General features: G+C 42.3%; 2 protein-coding genes across 10 annotated transcripts in view; one reads left to right on the plus strand and one right to left on the minus strand.

Annotated features, from left to right (window-relative positions):
- Positions 1 to 13,418, plus strand: part of casz1 (castor zinc finger 1) — a 162,899-nt gene extending 149,481 nt beyond the window's left edge. For 7 of the 9 annotated variants that reach the window (XM_061298002.1, XM_061297985.1, XM_061298012.1 and 4 more), the window contains 10 exons: positions 123 to 186; positions 1,045 to 1,208; positions 1,638 to 1,760; positions 1,833 to 2,150; positions 2,582 to 2,780; positions 3,948 to 4,119; positions 6,116 to 6,264; positions 7,077 to 7,314; positions 8,493 to 8,849; positions 9,794 to 13,418. In XM_061298002.1, coding sequence (XP_061153986.1) covers positions 123 to 186; positions 1,045 to 1,208; positions 1,638 to 1,760; positions 1,833 to 2,150; positions 2,582 to 2,780; positions 3,948 to 4,119; positions 6,116 to 6,264; positions 7,077 to 7,314; positions 8,493 to 8,849; positions 9,794 to 11,025 — 3,016 coding nt within the window. In that variant the 3' untranslated portion in view covers positions 11,026 to 13,418. The remainder of the gene's footprint in view (positions 1 to 122; positions 187 to 1,044; positions 1,209 to 1,637; positions 1,761 to 1,832; positions 2,151 to 2,581; positions 2,781 to 3,947; positions 4,120 to 6,115; positions 6,265 to 7,076; positions 7,315 to 8,492; positions 8,850 to 9,793) is intronic. The other 2 variants (XM_061298020.1, XM_061298027.1) reach the window with 1 other exon arrangement.
- Positions 13,419 to 26,234: 12,816 nt separating this feature from the next.
- The window catches only part of pex14 (peroxisomal biogenesis factor 14), a 45,576-nt gene continuing 44,191 nt past the window's right edge, over positions 26,235 to 27,619 (minus strand). The window contains exon 9 of the mRNA XM_061265477.1: positions 26,235 to 27,080. Within this exon, the coding sequence (XP_061121461.1) occupies positions 26,645 to 27,080 (436 nt within the window). The 3' untranslated portion in view covers positions 26,235 to 26,644. The remainder of the gene's footprint in view (positions 27,081 to 27,619) is intronic.

A 27,619-nucleotide genomic window follows, 5' to 3' on the forward strand; every position in this document is an offset into this window, starting at 1 on the left:
TTTTTTTTTTAGGAACAAGTGTTTTCATCTTCATTACACTGACACACCTTGCTTGATAAATAGTAATATTTACTGTTCTCATGCAAATCTTTACTAAACATTGTTCATTTTCCTTGTTCCAGTAATGAATCAAATGGACATGATGTACCAGGGAATGCATCTCTTTTATCCTCGCTTATGAATAAGGTAAGATCCATCCATCAAAGCCCTTTCATCCCAAGACAAATTAGCGGCACACGGCGGGGCCTGTTTGTTTTTTAATGTTTCACCGCTAATAAGATGAGTTTGTATCATTTAAATTTTCCAGCCATTTTTCACACGGTGTAATTTCCATCGCACCTCACACAAATTAATATAATGAAGTAGTAGCTGGCTGCTACACTAGATATATGTTTGTTTTCTGATGAGCTGTTTTGAACTCAAGACTCCATTTTTTCCTTCCCCTTTATGTTTCTTCCCCTTGCCCTGTCTGGCTCTGCATTTATCCACAGTGTATAAATGATATGATTAAAACGCTGCTGTAGAAAAGAAGAGGGAGGTGTACTCTCATTTTTTAGCAAGTCCAAATGTTAGGCGACGGAAATTGAAATGTGTGTATGTGTGTTGTGAAGATTAAAATGGACATCGTCTTCCATCACATTAATGGCGGGTCAGCCCCCCCATTTCTTTTTACACGTGGGCAAGTGTTCATGACCTCCTTTCCCATACAATTTTCCCTATGTCTTCACTGATATGGACTTGTCCTCACTTTCTATTGAAGACAGGGAGCTTAAAAGGCTTGTCAGGTTGGCTTTTGGGGGTTTTATTCAAGCCCCCACATCACATTAAAGGGTTAACAGTCAGCGTCCCAGAGGACGCTTGGCAAGCGTTCCTGGCCTGCTCTCAAGCAAAAAGCTGAATGTTTGTAAATCCCTTTGCGCTTTTCTCCCCTCGCCAAATCGTGTGTACGCGAGCGAGTGTGTAAACTGTAAACACTCCCACCGCGGTGAATGTATTGAAGAGCCCGCCACGTGCCTGTTAGTTTTACACTGCGTCTTATTGTAGATGTCACAGGTGAACCCTGCACTCTTCAACGCCATGCACCTCAAGACGGAGCTGGAGGGCGGTCAAAGCGCCGATAACTCGGAGGCGCCCCAGTACTTGAGCCAAGTTCTGAGGAGGCCCCAGGTAGACAAGCCCAGCGAGATCTGGAGGACTTACCTCCGCAGGTAAGAAAACAAAGACAACTCATGGTCGTAGGTACATTAACTGGCTTTTTAGTCCCTGCTCATTCAGTTGTTGGATTGGTCATTATCAAAGCGCTATATTTTTTTTTAATGTATTTTAATTTGGGGGGTTAATAGTCACTAGTAATACATATTATATTTTGATGTGTATTATAATTCTGAACTACAATATTCCCCTGCAACATTCAGTGTGCTTTCTATTCAATAAGACTGGGTACAGTGTTTTGTGTCTGAAGGTTCTGCTTGCAGTCAGTGTAATAGCAATACTGTCATGCTCATCTGTATTACTGGAAAGCCCCTAAAACATTTCTTGTTTTCTTGTTACTTAAACCTTTTCTGACGGGAATTTGACGGGAGGTGACGTCGGTTTTCTTTTTTGTTGTAATTGATTTCCTCTCTGTCTGCGTAAAGGTTTGACACAGATGACTTCTGTGAGGCTCAGTGTGACTTCCTCCAGAAAGTGCACTTTCACTGCCTGGTAGAGGACTGTGGTGCTCTCTTCAGTACTGTGGATGGAGCCATAAAACATGCAAAGTATGTGCAGCATTGGTTAAGGTTTAGAAAATTCACTTTATTGTACTAAAAAAACAGCTCCTGTGCTTTTAGTTTCCACCTCCGAGCCACTTTGAAAGTGAAGTCGGAGCCTCCGTTCAGCGAGGGCAAAGTATCCGGAGAGGGTGGTCCTCTGCGGCCTGCAGCCCCCGTCTCCATGGCCAACAACCCCTCCATGGATGTGATGCATCTCCCCTCTGGTGGCTATAGCTCGCCTCCCCCCTCCCTGCTGGCCTGGAAGCAGCTTACCGGCAGCATCCCCCAGATGCCAGCCTCCATGCCCAACCTGCCTGCCAACTCCCCTCTGGCCACCACCTCGCTGGAGAATGCAAAGCCACAAGTCAAACCTGGTTTTCTGCAGTTCCAGGAAAAGTACGACACATTCGTTGACGCGTTGGAAACCAGTAGGGAATCGTCAATGCTGAACTTTGCGCATAGCTAGACTGAACGCATTCCCTGCATGACTGTCAAATTGCATGCACATACGCACACAAACTGTACGGGTGTGCTCAAAAATACCATAGCCTGCAGCAACACAGTCAACAAACATGGCTGATAAGATGCACTGAAAATGCTGTTTTGCTTTGAAAATTGCATAAAGTGCGTAACATTCGATTCTCTTTCTATGGCTTTTTGAACCTCTTTACAACTCATCCATTGCCATTGAGAAGTATACTTATATGTTACATTTTATCAACAGGGGATGGGGGTTTAAAATGTATACATCAATGGGTCTTGAAAATGTCTAAATGCTCTAAAAAGGCTGACTGTCAATAATTTGTTTGTTTTTTTCTTTCATCCAGCGACCCCTGTTTGGCAACGGACTGCAAGTACTCAAACAAGTTCCACTTCCACTGCTTGTTTGGGAATTGCAAGTACGTGTGCAAGACATCTGGCAAGGCCGAGTCCCACTGTTTGGACCACATCAACCCCAACAACAACCTGGTCAACGTCCGTGACCAATTTTCCTACTACTCCCTTCAGTGTCTGTGTCCCAACCAGGTGCGTGCACTGTGATGATACCCGCAGTCAGCCCCTCTCCCGGTGTTTTCTAAGCATGAAGTATGCTGCCCATTACGGCACTATTTGAGGCGATTGGACTCAAGGCTTTCACAAGCGGGTCTCACCGTCTTCCGTCTCAGCTGAAAAAGACAGTCAAGTCAGCCCAGTAATGCCTGTTTATATGTCAATAATGTCATTTTGACTGCCGCATTCTCCTCTCAGAAAAGGCCAATTTAGCTGATATTACCCAATAAATCATTGTCACCGGCACAGTAAACAAGGCTGTCTGGAATAGGGCAAACATTTTGCAAATGAAACCTAAATGGCAGCCCCTGCCTGCTCTCATGAGTCCGTATTTGGAAAACCGTTTAGATGAATTCATTAATGTGTCGAAAATCACCCCTTTCACAAACGCAGCCCCCCTATCCACCGCCCCTTCACCCTGTCCTTCCTTCCTCCCTCCCTCCCTCCTCCCCTAGCTCCCATCTCCTGAACCGAGCAGATCTTATTTGGCTCGGTCCTTTGGGATGCGGGCCTCACCAACAGATGGTGGCGTACAGACATGTTGGAGAGGAGGGGTGACGCCTTCTTCTTAGATAGTGGCCCTATTCCAAGAGGGAGCAATGCGTCGAGAAATTGAAATCAGAAATGTTGTTTTGCTGTTGCCATGATGAAATGCCAATCTGGAATGTCAAGACATTGAAGACAATCAAAAGCATTAATACATCACAGGATATTTTGGCAATCACCAGTTAGCATGCAATTATGCCTCGTAAAGGCGGTGAGCAGATAGGAATTAAGGCCTGTGGTGGTTAATACATTACAGCATAATAGATCTGTCCATAGTATCCACTGTGGACATGGTCATTATATCAATGTCATAGGATATGACATCAGAGCGATCGAATAAACAGTCATTCGATGCTTAGTAATTGCTATGATTTCTATGACATCACAAGCTTCCCTTTGAAGTTTTTGCAGATGACTAAAGTTAAGTCACGGAATAAACAAGCAGGATAAAATTGACTGCTCAAGTGTTACGACGCTTATCACTGGGCGTTCATGCACAAGGACTAGAGGTAGTAGGAATATTGTAGATTCTTTTTCTTCAAAGCAACCACGTCCGACGTGAGCTCACGAAATGGTACGCATGTCTCGTGTGTGCAGCACTGTGAGTTCCGAATGCGCGGCCACTATCACTGTCTGCGTCCCGGCTGCTACTTCGTCACCAACATCACCACCAAGCTGCCGTGGCACGTCAAGAAGCACGAGAAGGCCGAGCGCCGCGCCGCCAATGGCTTCAAATATTTCACCAAGAGGGAGGAGTGCGGGCGGCTGGGTAAGAAACATTCCCACCCCTGAGTGATGTGATTCCCAACCGCATTAACGTGTCGTGAGAGAACATCAGTTGCGCAATGGTTGGAAATGTTGTTTTTATTTACAACTTAATAGTATCGTTGTTACTATTTTTAGTCATTTGCTTTTCTTGAGCTCATACAGTTAACGATGTTCATGTTAGATGATGAGCGGATTTACCCAGTTCGTGGCCGAAGTGAGCAACTGAGACAGACATACACACTCACTCACACTTGCACACGCATTGATAAATGACAACCTGATTACTTGCGTCTTTTTTCTTCCCCCAAACGGTATTTCCGCCACATGAGCACAGGCAGGTAGTTCCCACTTTGCGCTCTGCCATTCAAGCATGACATCAATGAGAAAATTCTTCAGATGTCCCAATATTTTATAGTTATCAGTAACACCGTGGGTTTATATGAGAATAAGAGTGTACATTTTTCTCCTAAATGTAGCGGAGTGTAGAAGTTTCTAGCACTATAAATAACAAAATAAAGTACAGTATGTAATTAAATACTGGAGATGCTCATTTTCTTCCTTCGTTAGCGTGTCTCGTTCCGACTGATGCATTCAATGCGGCGTAGTTTTCTCAATTTCCCTCGGTACTAATTTGAACTGTGAAAATGACAGCCTCTTGTACTCTGACTTTGACCATCGAGCTTTAGTTTCCATGCCTGGAGATGTACGTTCATTTTTTGTATACTCTCAAAACAGAAAGTGCAGTGTTGCAATGAGAGAGGGGGAGGGGGGAGCGTTTTCTTCCTTTTTTTTTTTTTTATGACTTGCAGTGACGCCTCAGGACCCCAAGGTAGTCTTACTGTAGCAGCAACATCATCAGTGGGTATCTGGCTTTGTTTTCCTCTTCCTTTTCGCCCCTGTCAGAAATGAGCAATTAGGTTTGTGTTAGTTAATTAACCGGCTTGTCTGGTTTAGCCTGTTTGCGCTGAGAAGCTGCACCTCACAGCCATTGTTGCCTCTGCGCATAAATGTATTAAAAGTGATCAGGGTTTTTTGTTGTTGTTTTTGTTGGGGGTTTTTTTCAGGCGGTTACACAAGCTTTTCAAACCGCTTAGACAAAGCAAACAAAACCAGCCCCAAAACAGCTGTTTTTCGTCCCCTGCAGGATCTGCCAAGTGTATTGTTTGAGCTGGGGCGTGGGGTGCTGGTGGTGGGGGAACAGAAAGGATTAACATGGCTAACACTCCAGTCATAAAGAATTGATGGCTTGCCAGTATCCATGGCAGCGACATTAAACTGAACACCGCAGATGATGTTACCTGGTTTGTGCGTGACAAAAGGCACGCTATGTCACGGGGGTTACTGTTATTTGCTTAACTTGGCTTGGTTTAAAATGTGCCCTGTGTTTGATGACACACACCTTGACGCTCTTAAACCTGGGCGCCATGGTTACTGACACGCTAGCACCTGCCCAGCATGTTACTCAATTATTTCTGCCTGCCTTTATATAAGAATATTTGATTAACTGGCGCAAAACCTAACATTTGTTTGATTTGAAATCATCAAGCAATTAGGGATTAAAAACAGGAAAAGAGAGCCGAAGATGTTTCAAAAAAGCGCAAATGACAACAAAGACGCTTGGAAAAATGTATTTGATAGGGCAATAATTGTGGATTTACTTTGGGTCGCAGGGGTGTGTGCTTTATTGGACTACAGAAAATGAGAATTTATTTATGTAAATTCCTAATTGAATAAAGTATGTCAGTGTAATAAAAGAGCTCCACAGGTTTAGTGCACAAAAGTCCTGACTTGCGCAGTGTGACACCTTAGTGATCTAATAATCCTCCTACGTGCACTTTCTCTTTTACCATAGCTATAACATGAAATTAAAAAATATATAGTATATATTGCATTTTGTGTGATCTAATCATAGCAACCCCCGTCGCTCTGACAATATTTGAGGAAAGCAGCGGTGAACCGAGTTGACAAGAATTGTTTGTTTTGTTATGTTTTGCCAGGTTGCAAATATAACCAAGTCAACAGCCACTTTCACTGCATCCGCGAGGGCTGCCAGTTCTCCTTCCTCCTCAAGCACCAGATGACGTCGCACGCACGCAAACACATGAGGCGCATGCTGGGGAAGAACTTTGATCGCGTCCCATCCCAGGTAGACTCAGCATGTGACACAAGATGCATGCCATTCTCTAAAGGGTAACTAAACAAATACTCTAAAGTCTGTCAAGTGGAAGCAGGTGCCAGGTGTCCTCCGCACACTTTCCAAGGCACTAACTGCATTTCCCTTTTCTGTATGGAATTTGCTTCCGATAGTACATTTATTTAAAATCCTCAATACAATGATATTTTGGTATGTTGTGGAATTTACGCAGTTATCGAAAGTTGCAATTTCAAAAAACACATTTTTTTGGTTTCGTAGTTAATCTGAAACGGCAACATCAACACTACACATACAAACAATAACATAACACTATATTCAAATAAACGCATCTTAAGAAAAAGGGGAGTGAGGGCCAACAATGTGGTGCACCAGGTAGCGCCCAAGGACCGCAAGAACTCCCACTGGGACCCACGATTAAAACTAAATACATAGTTAATTACTAAATTTTAACTTGTGTGAACTGTCAGATTTTGAGTTGTTTTGATGTAAAGCAAATCCACATCAAAATGTAATGTATTCTTCCTCGGGAAAAGTCATAATTCAACATAGTGGAATGCTTTCAAATGCCACAGCAATCTGTGACGTTTGTGACTATGAAGGGAAATATTCTCACTGTGTGTCATTCTTCATCTCCGTGACCCACATAATACCGTAAATACCGACTTCCAAGTGGTTTTCCTGGTTCTGTTTGTACTTTTTTTTCTTCGGAAGCCCTAGTGTAAACACAAGTAATGGGTTCCAAAAGGAAATTCTCAAAAAGTATTCAATTTTCTCTTCCCTGTGCATTTTTGCGTTGTTAACAGGTGATGCCCCTGAGTCACAGAACTGATGAAATGCATCATGGCTCGGGAATGCTGTCGGGGGCAATGGCGGCCCACTCTGATATCACTTCCAGTTACTCCTCCGCCACCGTAGAGGAAGCTGACGATTACATTGACTACATGGGCGGCGGGGGGAGCCCCTTGGGCATATCCTCCGAGTCGTCCAATCAAGACCGTAGCTGCACCAGCACCCCAGTGGGCAACGATGGCTCCCCAGCAGGTAGGTTCTTCACACAAGTACGCACAGAATGGAGAGCCCTTCACCAGTGTGACAGGTGGAGACATGCGTCATGCATCATCATGAAATCATGCACTCTATGTCCTCATTTCAGTGCAGATCTACTTTATGTAATCAGAGTGTTATGTTGCTGTGTTCTTTCAGTTTGCGCTATGGATAAAATCAGTTGGGTCAAGCTTAGAATGTTTTATTGATTCATTTATTTATTATGGACAAGACTAATACAATACACAAACCAGGGGAACTCAACTCAGTATGTTCTAAGCATTGTATTGCGATTAACATTACAATTGTGGAATATGAATTAAGCAGCAAAATGCACCCGTCTTATCTATCTCAAGTGGCCATTTTCTCACTTGCTGACGACTAAAAATGACATCACATTTGCTGAGGGCTCAAGTAACAACCAATCACTTTTGTTGACAGCAAGTGATAAAATGGCTACCCTCCGAGATGGATATTCAACGGGTGGATTTTGCTGCTTGATTCATATTCCCTAAACACAATATTTATCAGAATACCACATTTAGACTGATACATTATCGTAAAGAACATTTTTGACTTCACTTCCCTTTTAAATGCAATTCCCAAGTCTTCTTAAAAGGTACAGTAGACAAAACACAAGACAATAAATTTAATACAGACACGTATGATTTCAAATTTAAAATCAGGTCCAGAGTAAGTAGTTTCAATTAAACATTCAACATTCAAATTCAACCCTGTCCAGATTTGAGCCATATTGTGAGGTGGCAGGCACAGTCTCCAGCCTGAACTTTCTAGAAAGTAAATTCCATAGTCTCCTTTTGTGGTGAAACTGCACATCTTCTCCATTGTTACTTATTGTTTCAAATGTGTTTATTTTGAAAATTGTTTTATACATACCTGCTTGTGACTTCACATTTCTCCATGTGGTGCCACCTTTGTCATCATTGTAGTTCTGGCTGGTGTTCTTGAATGGGCCTCATTATGTCTCATTCTCTTATCTTTATCTTCCCTTTTTACCTCCCGTCCCTGTGTGTGTGTGTGTGTGCGTGTGTGCATGCGTGCGTGCGTGTGTGTGTGCGCGCGTGCGTGGGTGCCTGTGTGTGTTGTGTGTGCCCCAAACCCCATCCCGCCTGCCTGCCCTCCCTCTGCCCTTTTTGGTCAACCTGTCTCTCCAGGACAAGGCTGCCCCACCACCACCTCTGCTCCCACCACCCCTGCTGACACTAGCCAAAATGCTCCTCCTTCCTCACCTCCTGCTCCTCTTCCACCACCGCCACTTCCACCTCCTCCTTCCGTACCTCAAGCTGGCCTGCCGGCCCAGGCTACTTCCCTGTCTCCCGCTCTGCTCCGACCACCCTTGCCCTCGCTCCCATACCTTCTCTCTCCATCCTGTCTGTCATACTCTCTGCTCAGCGCCTCTCTGGGAGCCACTCTGAGTGTTGTCATGCCAACCAACACACCAGCTTACAGCCCCGTCATTGCCACTCCATCGCCGGTTAAAAATGACGTCCCTATAGTGCAGGACGCCGCAGGTACTTATCCCGAAACAAAGTAACACTGCAGCTGTCACTCACTGTTGACTCTTGTGCAACATGTTCATTGTGTCAGCTAAACCTGGTGTCTAGATTTGTGGGAAGGCAGTAAAGTGGGTTTCTCAGCATGCATTAAGAGCCATGATAAAAACTGAGATAAAAAAAAAAACACGATGCATATATGCACTACATAGACAAATTTATTGGGACATCTACCCATTACATCTCCAGGAAGTGAAAATCGAAGACCACACTGTATGGAGTTATAATAGCTTACACTCTTCTGGGAAGTCTGGTTGGGGTGTGTCTACACTACACATGATAGAGTAGTCTCGGTAAAATGAAGAATTCCAATTCTATATGTAGCCTGATTGCCAAGATTAATGTACACACACTGTCTCAATACTTTTGTCCAAATTGTGCACTTGTGTGTTCCCGTGTAATAAATATTTCGGCAACGGTGCACTTAGTACAAGAGCAACAAAACCTAAGTCCTCGCCTAATCTCCCATTAACAAGTCAGTTATTTTAATCGGGCCTCAAGTTTTATCGAGGCCGACTGTTTCCCGTCTGGCAGAACGGGGATCACATCATAAGCGCCGACCGAGGGGTGTTGCGGGCGCCGCTATATAAAATAACATGCCGATGAGAGGGCCGTAAGACCCGCGGCTTCGTCTCTGTTTGGAGGCAGAAGACACCCTGTAAAAGTGTCATGTTCCAAAGTCAATCTATCACTTTGCTCCCTCTTTGAATCATTATGGGAATTAGGAGTACAAATTTGTGGCTCTCTGTGCTTACTCAGCTGTGAACCACTTCTGGCCGGGTAAGGTCAGACATTAGCGTTGCAACCAGGAAATCTCACAATGTGATTATGTAGATTGTGGCTTTACATTGAGAAGCAACGGATTATTCTTTAATGTGCATCCTCTCTTTGTTTTCTTCCAGGAAACACCATCTCCATCCCCACCGCCGCCGGAGCCAAGAAGCGCTTCTGGATCATCGAGGACATGTCCCCATTTGGCAAGCGGCGCAAGACCGCTTCCTCGCGCAAGATGCTGGACGAGGGGATGATGCTGGAGGGCTTCCGCCGCTACGACCTGTACGAGAACTGCAAGGACTCGGGCTGCCAGTTCTCCCTGAAGGTGACCCACTACCACTGCACCCGCGAGAACTGCGGCTACAAGTTCTGCGGCCGCACCCACATGTATAAGCACGCCCAGCACCACGACCGCGTGGACAACCTGGTCCTGGACGACTTCAAGAGATTCAAGTCCACGCTGAGCTGCAACTTCCTGGATTGCCAGTTCTCGGGCAACAGCACCCACTTCCACTGCCTGCGCTGCGGCTTCCGCTGCACCGACAGCACCAAGGTGACGGCCCACCGCAAGCACCACGGCAAGCAGGACGTGATCAGTGCCGCCGGCTTCTGCCAGTTCAGCTCCAGCGTCGACTGCGAGGTTCCCGACTGCAAGTACAAGCTCAAGTGCTCCCACTTCCACTGCACCTTCCCTGAATGTAAGCACACAGTGGTGGGGATGTCCCAGATGGACTCGCACAAGCGCAAGCACGAGAAGCAAGAGCGGGGCGAGCTGCCGTCCGTGTCGCCCAAACAGGAAGCCATGCACCACCTGGGCCCCTCCGCCGGCACTCAAGCCTCCATAGCTCTGAACGCATCCCGCGGACTGACCCACCCTGCCAACCACAACGTCGCCCCCTGCATGCTCTACTCGGGCGGCGGCGGCAGCAGGGTAGAGTACAACCACCCGTACCCGCCGTCCACCATCAGCTTGGACAGCTCTCTCAACCTGGGCACCGACACCAGCAGCTCCCTGTTCTTCCTCAAGAACGCCACCGGTCTGGGTCTCAACGACTCTCTGGACCTGAGCAAGAAGGTCCACCAGGAGGTGGCGCGACACACACCGGGCCACAGCGTGCCACCGGGCATGCTTGTGGCTCAGGACGACACCTCCGGAACATCCGGGGAGGCCGAGGACGATCTGTCGCCCGAGGAGGAGGCGAGGGCTGAGGACGAAGAGGACGAAGAAGAAGAAGAGGATGACGACGATGCGGAGGAAGAACTCAACACCGATTCAAATGATGATTCGGCGGCAGAGCCCGAAGAGAAGGACAAAGGGCAGAGTTTTGATGCTTCCGTTCACCACACTGACACTTCCTAACTATAAAAAAAAGATGGCCACCCCTGAAAAAATAGCGACCTGATGTATGATGAACAAACAAGAATGATAGAGAGCTCATCTATCATGTTTCGAGACTTCACATGACAACAAGAAACAACGGCGGCGAGGACAATAGAAGGAAAAAGAAGATGATGGCCCAAATATGATTTATGATGATGTTTACAAGATGACCAACATTATTAATTCAATAATGCATTAAAAAATATGAACGGAGGCACATGGAACTGGGCCCTGCACGCTTTACACGTGGGAGGAGCAATGTAAAGCATTTTACGAGACATCGGTCTTTTCGTGTGCGTGCATGTTTGACTTTAATTTATTGCTATTTTAATTTTTCACCTTTTTGTGCAGAAAAAAAGACAACAAAACTCTCTATATAACTATCTGTGTGTGTGTGTGTGTGTGTGTGTGTATGTGCGATGAAAGAAAATGAACTTTGGCCCACCCCAGATGGCCTGTGGGGCCGAGCACACGTTTAAAAAACAAAAAAGGGAAGTGAATCACTAAGGAGGAACAGGATGTGTTCAAACATTTGATTTTTTTTCCCTGTATTATGTATTATTATAATTCTGAGACACCTAGAGATTGAGGGAGTCTCACTTCTCTCACGCTCTCTAAGACGTTGGACTTCTTCGTGGGAGGCGTGCAAGCGAGCCGCCAAGTTGTTCCGAGAGGCCACTGAGCTCAGTCTAGCTCATTCGGGCTGACATTCTGCTAAAACAGGCACCAAATAAACAGCCTGTGTAATTTGGATCCCCTATCCCAGAAAGACACCCACCCACCCTTGATAACCACCAATTTTGGTGGAGGAAATCAACTAACTCTGTGTGTGAATAGTGCACTTTTCCACTTGCTAACCATGACGCAAATACAGTGGCGGTGGATGACTCGTGTTTATTATTTTTTTTATTTAGGCATTACCATATTGTTTTGTTGCTGTTAGTGAGAAGCATATCAATCTGTAAGCTGAATTCATGGAAGTGTGTGTTGGAGGGGCGGGTGGGGTCCAAGAGTTGATTAGATGTAGCGTGGGAGGGCAGGAGGGAGGAGCATCAGGTAGTGTATTTAATGTTGGAAAAATGTACAGACCGAAACTGCCTCAAACGGCGTTACGTTTCTTTTTTTCTCCCCCTTCCCTTGCTTTGCTCGCTGTCATGGCTGTAACAGCCGAGCTCTGGTTGTATTGGTTTTTATTTAATATTTATGTGAACTTCCAAAAATGAGAATTTTTAGGGTGTGGCACTTTTTAGTTTAATTTTACCATCTGGGGATTTAAAAAAAAAAAAGTATATATATTAAATATCTTTTTACAGGGAAATTGCTTTAAAATTATGTTTTAGTTCACTTTGCTTTAATGCACAAATAGATGTTAGTGTGACAAAAAATGTTTTGTGATTTATTTAAGAAAAAAAAAACAAGCTGTTATGGTTTTTATTCTGCTTTTTTTGATGGGAAACTTTGGTAAGAAAATGTGTGTGCCAGACAAAAAATGGCAAGCTTGCAAGAAACACTAATATGGACTGTGATTTTAAGTTTTAAACTTTATGGCGATGCTCTTATTGTAGTGCTAAATTATGACTCTGTCACTCTGGTTTATATTGAGCAAATATGTATGACTGAGGAGTGGACACACTGGGTATAGATGATCTCCTGAGCTTGGCATTGGAAATAAATATCCATCATATAGGGAACTATGTGTGTAGATGATTTCCTCCAACTATTGTTTTAATAAGAAAAAAAAAAGAGGCTGTACAGTATTTTCCTCTGTAAAAAAAAAATACCAAAATGGTCTTTGAGGAAATTTAAAAAAGAAAACCATAAGAAGGAAAAAGTGAATAAAAGAAGAATACAAATAATGTCATAGTTTGCTTGTGTGTGTGACATTTCTCAATTTTGACTGGTTCAGATTTTTTTTCCAAACGGTTCATACTGAACATCATTGGCTTCCGTTATTACCGTAAGCATTTTCACAAACAATGTCAAAGCTCAAACTCACTGATTAGAATGTGTCTGATTTATTTAACAATGTGTTTTATTCATTTGCCATTTCTGTGAGTGCTTTTGTTTTCCTCATTAACTAAACTCTTTTGTGTGTTTGTTTGTTTTTATTTTGTAGTTTGCTGTGGGCATGCCTCGTTCACAGACTGTCTCCCGGGAATCTCTTGCAAAGCAAGAGATCCACCTAGATTTGTTTTTGCATCTATTTTGTTGTTGTTGTTGTTTGTTTGTTTTTTCTTTTGCTGACAACTGTAGGAGCTGGGAGACAATAATCACTTGAATTTAGTTTCTACGTTTGTATGTGTGTGGCTGTAAAATTGCAGGATTTGTAAAAAGTTGGAAATAAAGAAAATATATAATGACGACATACAGAACATGTGGTGCTTGAGCTTGTCAGAGGGCCTTGGGGGGGCTTGATGAAAGCAGGGCAAAAGGTTAAAGCAGTCCACTTGCTGCCTTTTTTGTAATGTCACAGACACTACTGAAGTGTGTGCCTGCGTGTGTGAGTGCGTGGATGCGTGTGTGTGTGGGTGTGTGCGTGAGTTTCATGCTTAGAACACACCAAGTTCCCCAGCTGCTCACAGCTTCGATTCATATTTCATGACCTTGTGCCCTGCTTTGTTCTTCTATAAACCCATCTGGGACATTTTTGTCTCTGTCTCATTCTCAAGAAAAAGAAGAGGCGAGTGAGGGACAAAAAAAAAAAAGAAATCATCTTCACTCGCACAGGTGAAACAATAAGCAATATACTTGTCGGCATCAGCCATAGATTATGGATGAGATGAGAAGGGTAGAATGAACCTTCCGAATTCATAATCTAGAGTGAATAATTTCATTCAATTGTCAAAGTATCACCCTTCATAGGTGTGACTGGTTAGTGTTAGATAAGGTTAGGGTTTGGCAACGGATATTTAAATAAAAATGGTGGCGCAACACATAGACTCCCTATCACATTAATCACAAGCATATTACGTCATCGTCTGTAAAACAACAACTAACATGGTTGCAACTTCTGGAGGCATCAATTCGCATGGGTGGAATTTTTTTCTTTGCCTTTGGTGATTTGCTTTACTTTTTAGAATTAGCACAAAAATGAAGTGGTAGTGGTGACTCTTTGTATAATGTATGATACTGCCCCTGATGGCCACGGTGGGCACAGCAGCAGAAGCACAAAGTACTGAAGTGAAGCATTAAATTATGGTGCACAAACCGTTCAATTCTTTACATTCTAATTACCGTATTGGCCCGAATATAAGACGACCCCTATTATAAGACGACACCCTCTTTTTCAAGACTCAAGTTTGAAAAAAGACTTTTTGACTCAAGCTTGAAAAAATACATTTTGAACACCAGATTTAATTTTTATACAGGAAATAATTACAGTACATCTGAAACAAATGATTATAACAATATATTCGAGAGAAAAAGCATGATATTTTGCCTCATTCAAATCATGCAAAAACTGTCTATCACATCTTACTATCTGAATATTTAAATGTGTAAACTAAAGTGCAATCACATTTGTAAATGAATGGATTCTGGTTTTTGAAATGTAAATAAACCAATCTACTGTGATAAAACACCAAAATTGCAATAACTGCATTAACCATCAAAGTGAAGTCTAACTGTAGTCTTGAAACAAATCTGAATAAGGAAAAACATTGCAATAAAATAATGCAAACTGCTCCCGCTATTGTTGGGGAGCCTGAGGACTGTATAGGGCACCGGTGTCAAACTCAAGGCCCGGGGGCCAGATTTGGCCCGCCACATCATTTTATGTAGCCCGCAAAGACAAATTGTGTATCAAATTTGTGTGTCATTACCAGAATTGCAAATTGTCTTCACTTTTAATAATATATTTGGTTCTTTTTAATATTCGACCAGTTTTTACTCGTCGGATTTGAAAACAAGTTATTTGTTCATTTGTTTTGAAGGTTTTACTGTATATATAATTTGAGGTGCTCATACATTGATTTGGGTTGACAGTCATAATAACCCTCCGAAAGAAGCTTTGACTACGATGCGGCCTGCGAAAAAAAAGAGTTTGACACCACTGGTTTAGGGTTTCAAACTTGGGTTTAAAGCTATGGTTAGGATTTGAAACTAGGGTCTCAAACTAGGGTTAGGGTTTCAAAGCAGGGTTTTATACTAGAGTTAGGGTTTCAAAGTAGGGTTAAAGCTAGGGTTAGGGCTTCAAAGTAGGGTTTCATACTAGGGTTAAGGTTTCAAAATAGGGTTTAAAGCTAGGGTTACGGTTTCAAAGTAGGGTTTAAAGCTAGGGTTAGAGTTTCAAAGTAGGGTTTATAGCTCGGGCTAGGGTTTTAAACTAGGGTTCATACTAGAGTTAGGGTTTCAAACTACGGTTCAAATCACAGGTGTCAAACTCAAGGCCCGGGGGCCAAAAACGGCCTACCAATTCATTTTGTGTGGCCCCCCCCCGAAGACAAATTCTGCATCAAAAAATGAGTTTGACACCCCTGGTATAGGGGGTTGGCTCGGATGGTTATGCCATTTTCGCCCCAGGGTATCGGTCAGAAGACAGGAGGGAAGATCAGTTTTGATTGCTTTACTAAATTATTGGCAAAAAAATAAAAATAAACTATAAATGAACACACTCGGCAACACACCAAACATAAGTCATCGATCGAGACAACAAAATACATTTGCTGGCGACCGTTCGTCGCCGTGCTGCTGCATAACGGTTACTCGTACGATGCGAGGCAAATTTAAAGGAGCGTGCAAGGCACCACTGTATCTGTGTCTGCCTCATAGTCAGAAGGATCCGTGATTGTCTGTTTTGATTGTGATATTTAAATAAGCCTACCTTTAATTGGGGTTGAATTCTGAATTGAAACACGATAGAGGTTCACCTTGGGAGGTTCGGCATCAGAAATGTGGACCATTCAGGAGATTTAAAGGCCTGCTACTGCTAACAAGATGGTTCTGTCGGGGGTTTGTGGTAGTTTAGAGGACATCATGATTTTATTGTTTATTTACTTTGAGGGACATCCACTCCCACATTTCGCTTTTCAGTGGCCAGTGTGCCAAGTGTGTGTGTCTGTCTGTCCCCTCATCTACAGCTGTTGCCATCCTTTACTTCCCTGTGATGTTTTTTTCCCGAATAAAAAAGAAGGCAGAGAAAAGGAGAGGTAAAGACATCACCATCTGCCCACCAGCTGGCATCCTGTAAGTAATCATCAGATTAAAAAAAAAAAAGATAAACATGAAAATTATATTATACCAAAACCAGACGGAAACAACCTCTCAATCATGCGCAGGCTTCTATTGAAAAGACTTTTAAATGAAAAAGTTTAAACAAAAGAGTCTATTTTCTAATCTGGAAGCCTTTTGCTTTATGCAGTTAAGCAGAAACAACAAAGAAAGTGTTTAGCTCTTTTTTTTTTTTTAATATTATGAATTGTGAACTAAATGCATTTTTTATTATTGTGAACTGTGAACTAAACCACTCATTCTGTCTCTTCGCATGAAATAATGTTGAATATTTTTTGTAAAGCTGCCACCAATGTAAGTCACTGTAGTGTGTTATCTATCTATCTATCTATCTATCTATCTATCTATCTATCTATCTATCTATCTATCTATCTATCTATCTATCTATCTATCTATCTATCTATCTATCTATCTATCTATCTATCTATCTATCTATCTATCTATCTATCTATCTATCTATCTATCTATCTATCTATCTATCTATCTATCTATCTATCTATCTATCTATCTATCTATCTATCTATCTATCTATCTATCTATCTATCTATCTATCTATCTATCTATCTATCTATCTATCTATCTATCTATCTATCTATCTATCTATCTATCTATCTATCTATCTATCTATCTATCTATCTATCTATGAAAAATGACTTTCAGCCTATTTGTTCATTTCATTTGGAGACATCTTGCATCACCAGTTTTACATGTTGACTAGCAATCGCTTTGTATGCCAAAACATTTTTGAGCAAGAGTGAAACAACATTCTGGGCTGAGAAAGCCGACGGACAGGTGTGTGCTACATGTGGTCACATGATGCCTATAAGGCAGATTAGGCCCCAAACAGATGAAGCACTGCTTAATGGCAGCTTTTATTAAGTTCACAAAGCGTGGAGGGAGGGCGGGCTAACACAGGAAAAGCAGGTGGCCGAGCATGTGCTCTCTTACACAAACACAGATATTGTACAGTTGACTCTGACGAGATTTATCAAGATTTACTCCCTGCATGCCTGCCTCTGTGGTGATCGCTGCAAGGTGAGCTGGAGAGGCTCCAAGAGGACAAGGCACTAGTGATAAAATTAGAGTGTTCGCATGTGAAATTGAAATCAAAACTATGCCAATTGTCACAGCAGTGAAAAGGGTGCACAGGCCTTCAAGTAGAAGCAATGGACGGTTTTCCTGTCAGGACAAAATAACTGTGTTACAAGAGTAACTGGGCGTTCTCAAACTGCAAGCCGGGAAGGATGTGCCAAATACGAACAGTGCTTGTTGTAAAAAAAAAAAAAGGATCTTTATGGAGTGTGAGGTCTAAACAAAAACGATCTGATCTTTATAGACTGTGAGGTCTATAAATGGTTAAAATGGTTTTATGCCTCTCGCCCAAAGTCAGCTTGGAGAGCTCCAACCTTTCTGACCCTGAACTGGTTCCGCTAAACAGATGGGTGGAACTTTGACTACACAACAAGGAACCGCATTTCATCACTTGTACAAAAATGGATTAGCCTTGACAAATTATATTCCAATATATTCACATTTGGTTCCTTGAAGATTCGAATAAACAGCGAGCCTCTCTCACTTTCCTGGCATTAAAAAAATAATAATTAATATGCAACTCTCTGATTGTTTTAGCCAATATATTCACATTTGGTTCCTTGAAGATTCGAATAAACAGCGAGCCTCTCTCACTTTCCTGGCATTAAAAAAATAATAATTAATATGCAACTCTCTGATTGTTTTATTTCTCAGACCAAATCATGGCCACTACTACCTCCACTGTAGTTGTTCTATATTCTTTTGAATTGTTGAACACCCCCACCCATCAAAGTATTGTGGATTTCCTCCCTCTGCTTTGTTGCTGTTGGTGATGTGATTTACTTGACTTGCAGCCAACACATTTGCCCATCCTCGACGGTCCTTAAAATCTTCCACGCGTCTATATTTTTGCATGCGTATGGGCTTATATTGGAAAGCCGTCAGCTGCGCACGCACTGAAAAGGGCCGCTTCGCCATTGGTAGCAGCTGTTGCTGCTGAGGCCCCTTGCAGGAAATGGCGACTCGGACACACATTCATCCAATTTGCCGTTAACAAGACCTTATTGGATGCAGGGGCACAGGAGCGCATGCGGCTTTGCCTTATGTGGTCGTGTTTGGACGTGCTGCTGCTTTTCGTCAACGTGTGAGAGCGCCTCTCTGAGTTTAGAGTTTGAGTCAAGTTGCTCTGCTTTGTTGCAATAAATCACCACCAGCTTTCAGCGAGATAAGGCCTTTTTAATGCAAACTTGAAGTGTGTCAGTGAAGCTGAAATGAGAAGAATGCCCTTGGCTGAGCAACTGCCACAAGTACAATTATTCACGAGAACGTCACACTTGGAGAATGGGAAAAATGCTGTTTCCATCAAGTAGGTTGTTCAGACATGTTTTTATTTCCACGAAATCGTCCACGACCCGGTGCTAATGTACACATGTACCTTTGTGTGTTTTATCATTCCATCTTCCTCCTTTTGGTTGTGCAACTGTAGCATGCTTGGCTTCAGGCTGGGTGACATTTTTTCAAAGTATTCCCTTAAACACCCCTCCCATTCCTGGAAGTGGTAGACATTTTCTTCGCTTTACAAAAAAAGTTATCTTTTAATCTTGGAGCGACACGTGACACAGCATTCTTGACACCGTTTAGCTGGAACATTCCGTTAGTAAAACTAAAACTGTGTGGGTGAGAAAATGTTGAAAAGCAGAAAAAATTGGATTCACTTCACACAGAAAGACTGCTGCCAAATTTTTGACAGTGTCTTGCTCAACACGTCAACTGATGCACTTCTCAGACAAAACGTGACTCTCTGACTTTTATCATAAAGGCATTGGTCACAAGCAGAGAGAAGCATTTTCAGTTTAGAAAAGCAGCTTTAAAATCTTATTGTTGGAAGATTTGGGACAAGGCAATAATTACTGAATGTATTGTGGACAGTACAGTGACTGAGTTGTTAACACACCTGCCTGGGTTTGGGAGCTCAAAATGTTCTCTGCCTTCCTCACATATTTGAAATAAAAATACGTGTTGTCTTTTTAATGCAAGTCACTACATTATATGGGTTGCAAATTATGAAGTCCCGGCCTCCGCTTAACGAAATGTTCCCAAACTCATTTACTTGGGCTGTAGTCAATCGATATCCGATTCTATTATACACACAAAGTCCTTGATTTCTGATAGTCCCAACATTTGGCATTTACAGCATTAGCAAAGGTTAGCGATGGATGACGGTGCATTATTTCCCTAAAACCGGCAATAATATCATGGACATTTAATAATATCATGGATATTTCTGTTTAGATTTTTACAAAGCTTTTGGGGGTACTGTATTGTAATTAATGCAGACTCTGCCAGCAGAACAAACTGTAAGTAGCAGGCAGCAGCTTGAAGCAAGTGTAAGAAATAAAGGCTACAGTGGTTGGTGCCACATAGCTGAACCTGACCTCATTGTCACAAGGAAGGAGTGAAATTGGAGGGAAAGAAAAAGTAGCAAAAGCCAGAGGAATATTCCACTGGAAGTGCCACAGTGAGGTTCGTCCGACTGGCAAGTGAGACCTCGCTTACTGCTTTCCTGGCAAACGGTGAACTCCTTAAGTGCTAAGCTGTAAATTTGCTTAATTTGACATGAGTCTGAGGGGAATGGGATCATTTTCTTGCAGTGGAATAAAAAAAAAAAAAGAAATCTGGCAAAGAGTCTGACAAGGAGTTGGAGGGCTCCAACGTGGTGTTTCTGCTGCAAGATGATGGCTGTAGCACACAGCGGACAGTGTTTGAAGGAGCTGTAAAACCACTCCACTCTGGCACAAGCCTACTATGACTCACTGCAAATGAAAATGATGAAATTGAACATTCCCACTTGAGAAGCTTGGGGCGGGTTGAGTACTGTGCTTTAAACCCAAACACTCTGGGCGGCAATTTGTTGCTGTCATTGTAGACAGGAAATACCTTGTTATATTCTTCCCTCATTTACATAAATACAGGTTTTATTCTAAAGGTCACTGGTGTGGTAACAAATTCTACTACTGACAGGAAACACATGGGTCAAAGGAAAGGAAAATACAGACACAAAATTGTGGGATTTCTTCCATGTCTATTAACATTCCTAAATTTCCCTTGCAGTGTCTGCGCAGTCGCTACTGGTTCGGGCGTACCTGACAATTTGGCGGCTGAATATAAACTAAACTTTACAACTGTTGGAAACAGGTCCAAGTTGTGGCAGATGTAATGGGATTTGTGGGAATTCGATCGAGGTGCAGGTGGACAAATTCTGAGCTGTGTGGATAAGTGGGATGGATGTCGTGGTAGTTCAATCAAATACAATAACAGCATGGATGGAATCCTTTGAATCATTATAGGAATCAATTCATTGAACACATTGATGATGATGATGATGATGATGATGATGAATGTATGAACAGGCGGCCTGACAGATGGATGATGGATGGATGGATGGATGGATGGATGGATGGATGGATGGATGGATGGATGGATGGATGGATGGATGGATGGATGATGGATGGATGGATGGATGGATGGAGGGATGGATGGAGGGATGGAGGGATGGATGGATGGAGGGATGGATGGAGGGATGGAGGGATGGGTGGGTGGATGGACAGATGGATAGATGAATTCATGGATGGATGGATGGATGGATGGATGGACAGATGGATGGATGAATTCATGGATGGATAAATAAATTTATTTAGCCTCAGAGCGCAAGCTTGGCCTTTAGTAAATTAATGCTCATGTAAACTGAAACAAAAAATGCAAAATGGAGCAATGCATTCTTAATATAAATATATTTTTGTTCTTTTTAGGAACAATATAGTGTTACATGTAGCAGCTTTAGATAAATGGAGATTAGGACGGATTTGAGACAGAGAAGAGAGAAGGATCTGCTAGAATCTGAGAGAAGCACTGTGTTATTTTATCCCCCAACCTCCCTCCCTAACTTCCCTCCCTCCCACAAATTAAAACCATTCCCAAGTGTCTCAGCCCTCCAAATATTTATAGGGTCAATTGGACCTTATTCACTTTAATCATCTCTAAATCTCTCTTTTTTTTTTTCTTCTGCAGTGTACAACAACAATTTAGAATAGAATAGATCTTTTTTTTTCATTGTCACATGTAGAACAATAATTACACTGGACAGACTGAAATATGTACATTGGCATGTCTGTCTTTTCCAGTTGTCTTAAATAATAACAATACATGTACTTCCTAATGCACTTTCCATTTCAGAGAAATCTCACAAAGTGTAACAGTAGTTTACAAACAGATTGCAATACAAACAGCAGACTTTAACATACAGTATGTATACCTTTGAAAGAATCTAGATAAAATAAATTGATTTGAAGAAAAACTTTAAGGATATTAGAGTTAATATAATGTAGTTTAAAATTTGTCTTAATCATTGAAAGACTTCTAAAAGGTCTTTTGGGGGGAAAAAAGGCTCTCAAGGACCTCTACATTGTGTGGAGTCCTCAGGGTCTTTGTTAGGGCATTCCAGAGCCAAGGGGACCTTGTCTCGAGATCCCTTGTCTCGAGAGTTTGACTAAATTGGGTGAAGTCATTAAACAAAACCAAGCTAAATAAAATTATGTTTCATTCAAGGATACAATTTTAAATTGGCAGGTAAACAAGTCTTCGAAATGCTTTGCTCAAAAAATGGAATTATAAAGTTTTAGAACATTAATGTTTCCTGCAGAACGTTTTGGGGGTCTATACTGTATATGAGCCACTGCTCATTGGAGAAAATGCAGCTAGTGCACCCCCCCCCACCCCAAAAAAATCAAATAAATGTTCTTCTTCTTCTAGGATGTTGGCATGTAAAATTAAGTTACATGGGGTATTCTGGCCATGGTGGCTGTGCTAGTAAATGCTACTATGTAATGTTAGTCTGTATCATGTAATAACACAGAAGCTCTGCATAGCTTTTGGCACGTTGGTGGCTCCTGCTAGTATGACCACCTCTTGCAAAAAAAGAATATGCTGGATCTTCACCCAGGCATAGTTGCCAAGTCATGGGTGAAGAAACTCACTGCAATTACATTAGCCTAACTGTTATGTCACAGGAAGGCTCATTTAAAGACACATTTGCTGACATAGGCAGCTCACAAAAGAATTACATGGTTGTGTCTTTTCCCACTTGGTGGGTGGTCAGGCCCTCCTGAGTCACATTTAGTCAATTTGAAGGATTTTGAACGTAGCTTGGGTGGAGGGTGTTTTCCCTTTTCAGTTTGTGAAAAATCAAATTTGAACAAAATTTGATGTTTGATTTTCTTTCTGTATAATTTCATTCCACAGTCAATATTTTGTGAAGCTGGGTTGACTTTCAATCTTTCCAAAAGACTCTTCGGAGCCTCTATGGTGCCCCAATGTCCAACTTTAAAAAGACTCGTTTTAGAAGCACAGCTGTGACCTTCATAGAGTGAGGCAACAGGTGTGAATCACATGTACGCTAATCTTCCACATTATGGTTATTGATAACAGACACTGCTCAGGCTGCAGTTAAAACTATGTAATTTAATATCGAATACATCAGCAGCGTGATATTTGTAGCATGGAAGATGCAAAGGTTGGGAAGATTCTGTAGACGCTAATTTTAGAAAAAGTCCATCATTCACTGAGGGGTTTTGTTACCAGAAGAATTGTGTCAGTATTGCAGACCTTCCTAAACAAGACATTAGGAGCACCATCATGGGATTTAGGGTCTATATATTTAATTCAGTTTTTTGCACCCTTATTTACCATTTGAATGCATTCAAATGGGTTTGTATTTCTCCGTGATGATATTGTGATCAAGTTTGGAGGACAAGCTCACTGAGTACTGAGACCTTAGTTAAGGTGGAAGGAATTACAAAAAACTGCAAATAATCGCCCAAAACCTTTAGGCTGCCTCCAGTTATAAGAGTGTGCATATTTTTCCAGTTTTCTGGGTTTCTTTTTCTACCTCAAACAATTGAGGCGTAGACGTTACTGGTCACTTTAATGGTGGAAGACGTTTTGGAATTATTTGTCTTGGCCTCATATTTAAAATCATACGGCATGTGAAATTCATTTCAGTTTAAGTGACCTAATAAGGTTGCTCACCCATATGGTGAAGGCAAGCAGGCTTGTGTGATCTCAGTGGAGATAAAGTGTGAACAGCATTAGTGCAGACCTTGTGTCTTCATCTTGTGTATTTTGTTAAATATTTACAAAACAACACAAACAGCCATGCTACACTACACATGCTAGACCCTTCCTATGCCCCCACCTTCTGCTAACGGGTCAGTCCAATATGCGCAAACACACCTGTTGCTTCGGTGCCGCCTGCAGCTGCAGTCTCTCCACAGGCTGACAGGCCTTCTCTCAGCTAATCCAATCTGCTCACAACAGCATCAGTGATTTATAGGCTACATTAACTCGTGTTTTTTTTTTCCATTCACGGTTTGTTTCTACTCACCCTCACTTTGGTATGATGGCTCATTAGAGTATTGGTGACAAGAACCGTGTCATTCTTTTACCTGTCTATTAGGCGGGGAAAGCAAACGCTGTCGATGGAAGAGTCCTTCTCCCCGTGCTCTACATTTGGATTTGAAAAAGTGCCAGAACAAAATAAAATGATACGAGCCAGACAGAGGATTGGGTGTTTAAATAGAAGGTGATGACAAAGTGCTTATAAGACTTGGGCATACGCTACTTGTGAAGCCCCTGGATGACCTTGGATTGTCAAATGTTCCCATTTTCACAAGGAAGGAGCCAGTGTCGAGTAGCCGTGCAGCGTTCCACAGACACTTTTAGTGACAGTCATGAAACGCTTTTTAAAAGGAATTCTTACATCACCACTAAGACACTTTTGAGGGAAGTCATCAATCACTCACACAGAGCATGGTTACAGAGCCAGAATGACACTGGTTTGACACTGGAAGGTTTCCCATTTCACCACTGACACACATTTAAAGGGTAATGAAAGAGGTGAAAGTTTACGCAACAAGTATACAGTGTACAATACTACAGTTAAGGATACATGAAAGAAGCTTTCAGAACTACATGAATGAAGCGGGTAGACTTATATTAGGGTTCAAACCAAGTCTAGTAGTCATCTGAGCCTCTGCTTTGGGGCAAACAACGCATGCATTGATCCAAGGAGATACTCAGCTCTCTAACCTGCTGAGTGCTCAGTTCCAGCGAACAATGGAGTTCACAGCACGTCAATACACCATCCTATTGAGTGCTCTCCGTTTAGCAGCATGATTGATGAGGTAAAGGGCTCCAGCCGGGGAGCAAAATAATGTCAAAACCAGGGTGGTACATTGAGCAAACAATTTGTACCAAATGAGGGAGAATGTAGCACAAACAGCGACATCAAGCCTATTTACACTTTTACACTTGTTAAGTGGTGTAGATGGAAGCTGCAGCATGGACAAAAATATTCAAATACTGCCAGACACTAAATGATGTACAAGTGGATTTATGGCAGTCGGTCTCTATAAATTTCAGGTTGGCTTCAGCTCCAGGGAGAGGTTAATGGATTACAAAAGGATGCAGTATCGAACCACAGAGAAGTTTACATAACTCATTGATACATGAAACACTATTGATCATTGAGACTCCGATAAATTAAATTCATACTCTTGAGCATGCGTAGTAATGTTGAGAATGCAACCATTAGGCAAAAAAAGTGAGCCTCGCAGTCAGAGGGTCATCCTACCTGGCAGAGTGAAATGACAAATGACAGAAGTTGAAACTAAATAGTGTTCAGCGAAATAGATTTGATGAATTTTCTTTATCCGTGAGGCTCGTTTGCATAGAGGTGGGCAAGTTCTCCCCCGATTACCTCATTTAGATAGACCCAAATACCGCGAGACGCATTCTACTTTGCATCGCAGTTCATGTCGCATTTCAACATCTGCGCGTACTTTGTGAATTACATGCTATCTGTTTCCATTTTTACCGGTTAGCGGCAAGCAAAGGCAATGCAATCCTACAGTCAATTCGGTCCAGAGTGTATAATCGCCCAAAAAGTACAGATTAGCAAAACAGCAGGGGAATGAACACATACTTTTTTTAATCATTGGAAACCATTTGTATTATTACACATCCTTTTAAAGAAATTACCATGAATGTTAATTTACATTGCAGCATGAGATTTCTTATAAGCTTTAGATAGAGCCAGACATTCAAACATAACAGTGGTTGGTCAGAAGAGCTATCACACATGTGCTGTGCGTTGCTACGAAGGATATGTGATGGGAGACGAATGCGGTACAAGAGCCGAGATTTATCCTGTCTTCTCACTCACAGACCCGTCTTGAGTTGCAGACAGTAACTAATTCAATAAGTCGAGTATTCATTTATTACTTTCCTTTTCAATCATGGGACATTTTTATAAGCTTCCGGCATCCACCTCCACACACACACACATATGCTGAGAAAACAAGTGACACAAATTCTGCAACTTCCATCTGTGGCAGCCTTTGGTGTCTTACTGCATTATAATAACAAAATACAGGCACAGTTTTCAGTCAAGATTAGTCACCGTAGGAGGGCCTGCTTAATTTGGACCGGGGGGCTTGTTACGGAAAATAACACAATGCAACCGGGCTTTCTGTATTAGATTTGCGTTTTTAGCCTGCTTGACATTTCAAGCAGCATGAACTAATACATCTGTTATTTGTTGATCATTTGATTATTAACATACTTCACAAACCAAATCAGATGCTCTGCTGGAGATGCAGATCGAGTACAGCACATGAGACAGCCCCCCCCCCCCCCCCACACACACACACACACACTTCCCCCTCACCTGCCACGCACAAACAAGCACCTTCCATGATTCGTAATTCCGTCCTCAGTGAAAGAAAAGCAACGGAAAAAAACCATTTATCTACTATTCTCCTCTGAGCACCCTGACACTTGCATAGAACAAAGCCACTCATCACATTGTAATCTTGAATTTCAAGGCTTTTATTTCACCCAAATGGAACCGCGTTGGCCTTGTGAATTATTGACAGACTGACAACAATGCGGAAGCACAAATAAAAGAGGCTAAAAGCTACGTTCCTGGTCGGGATTGTCCTTTCAAATTGCCATCAAAAGAAACCCAGCTAATGCTTCTCTGCAAGCAGGACAGTAACTTTTGAAGTGAAGAAATGAACATGATTCCTAACCCACAGCTGCACCACACACTAAACTGTGAATGAGATGATGGAATTGTTTCATCTGAAAGCATTTATACTGCAGTGTCGAGGTACCACTGAATTTGAAGTGTGACTGAATAAAGTAGAAGCCCACAGGAAATATGACAGAAGCATTAGGAGTGTCACAAACAGGTGGGTGAAGAAGATAATTTAACAGGTGTCTAATCCACCTCACTTTCATTGCCAGCACCCACTGGCTGCTTCAATTTGTCATCTTGTTTGTGGATCTGTCCATCTCCACCTTGATGATCCTCAGTCTGCATGCTTCGACCCTCCACTTCTTCCTTTTCCTTTCTAACATGGTCATTCTCTTCTTCCTCTCTCTGCACCTCTATGCGAACCTGGTGTTTCAAGGCCAAGGGCGCTGCCGCGTCGAGGCCTGCGACATCACCGTTGACACCGACTGACCCATTCAGCACATCCCGCGGGCTGAGGAGTCCATCTTTCACAGGGGACAAGTCGGCTGACTCATTACTGACGGGAGATATGTCGCTGCTGCTGTGGTTGCCTGACTGGGAGCTGGATACTGAGGGGTCTTTCAAGGGAATCTGCCATGAGGGGATCTTAGAAACGGAAGGGGTGGAAGGAAATTGCCTCCTGTGACAGAGAATTGAAAAAAATATCACTTATACACTTGATTCATATTAAAAGGAAGTATGATTGTTTAATCCCGATCGTTGGGCCAAGACTTAGCATTTGGCATCATATCATGCGAAACTTCCGCAAAAGCATGCAAGACTTAAAACTCTCTCTAGTGATCACATTCATATCCAAAGAAAAGTCTGCAGCAACTTTCAAGCGTCATGCAACAGATTGTAATCAAATTACGAGATACCACTGTTCTGCACACAGTCCTGTGATTGGCTGGTGATGTAAGATTTGTAATAACATAACATTTATAGGTGAGCAGAAGTATTGCAACAGAAGTGAAGAAGACTTTGGATTCACTTCATCATCATTTGATTTTTAAAAACTGCATTAATCCTGTAACCCATTGGCATTGACAACCTTTTGTTTTCTTTTTGTAATGTTGTTCTATGCGTTTACTGGAATTTTGATCAGGCCTTTGTTTATTTTGGACGTGGTGTTTCGACCAACAGTCTCTTTTTTTACCAGGTAAAATTCATGCGCTACAA

Source organism: Syngnathus typhle, linkage group LG2, assembly GCF_033458585.1.
Source record: "Syngnathus typhle isolate RoL2023-S1 ecotype Sweden linkage group LG2, RoL_Styp_1.0, whole genome shotgun sequence".
NCBI lineage: Eukaryota > Metazoa > Chordata > Actinopteri > Syngnathiformes > Syngnathidae > Syngnathus > Syngnathus typhle.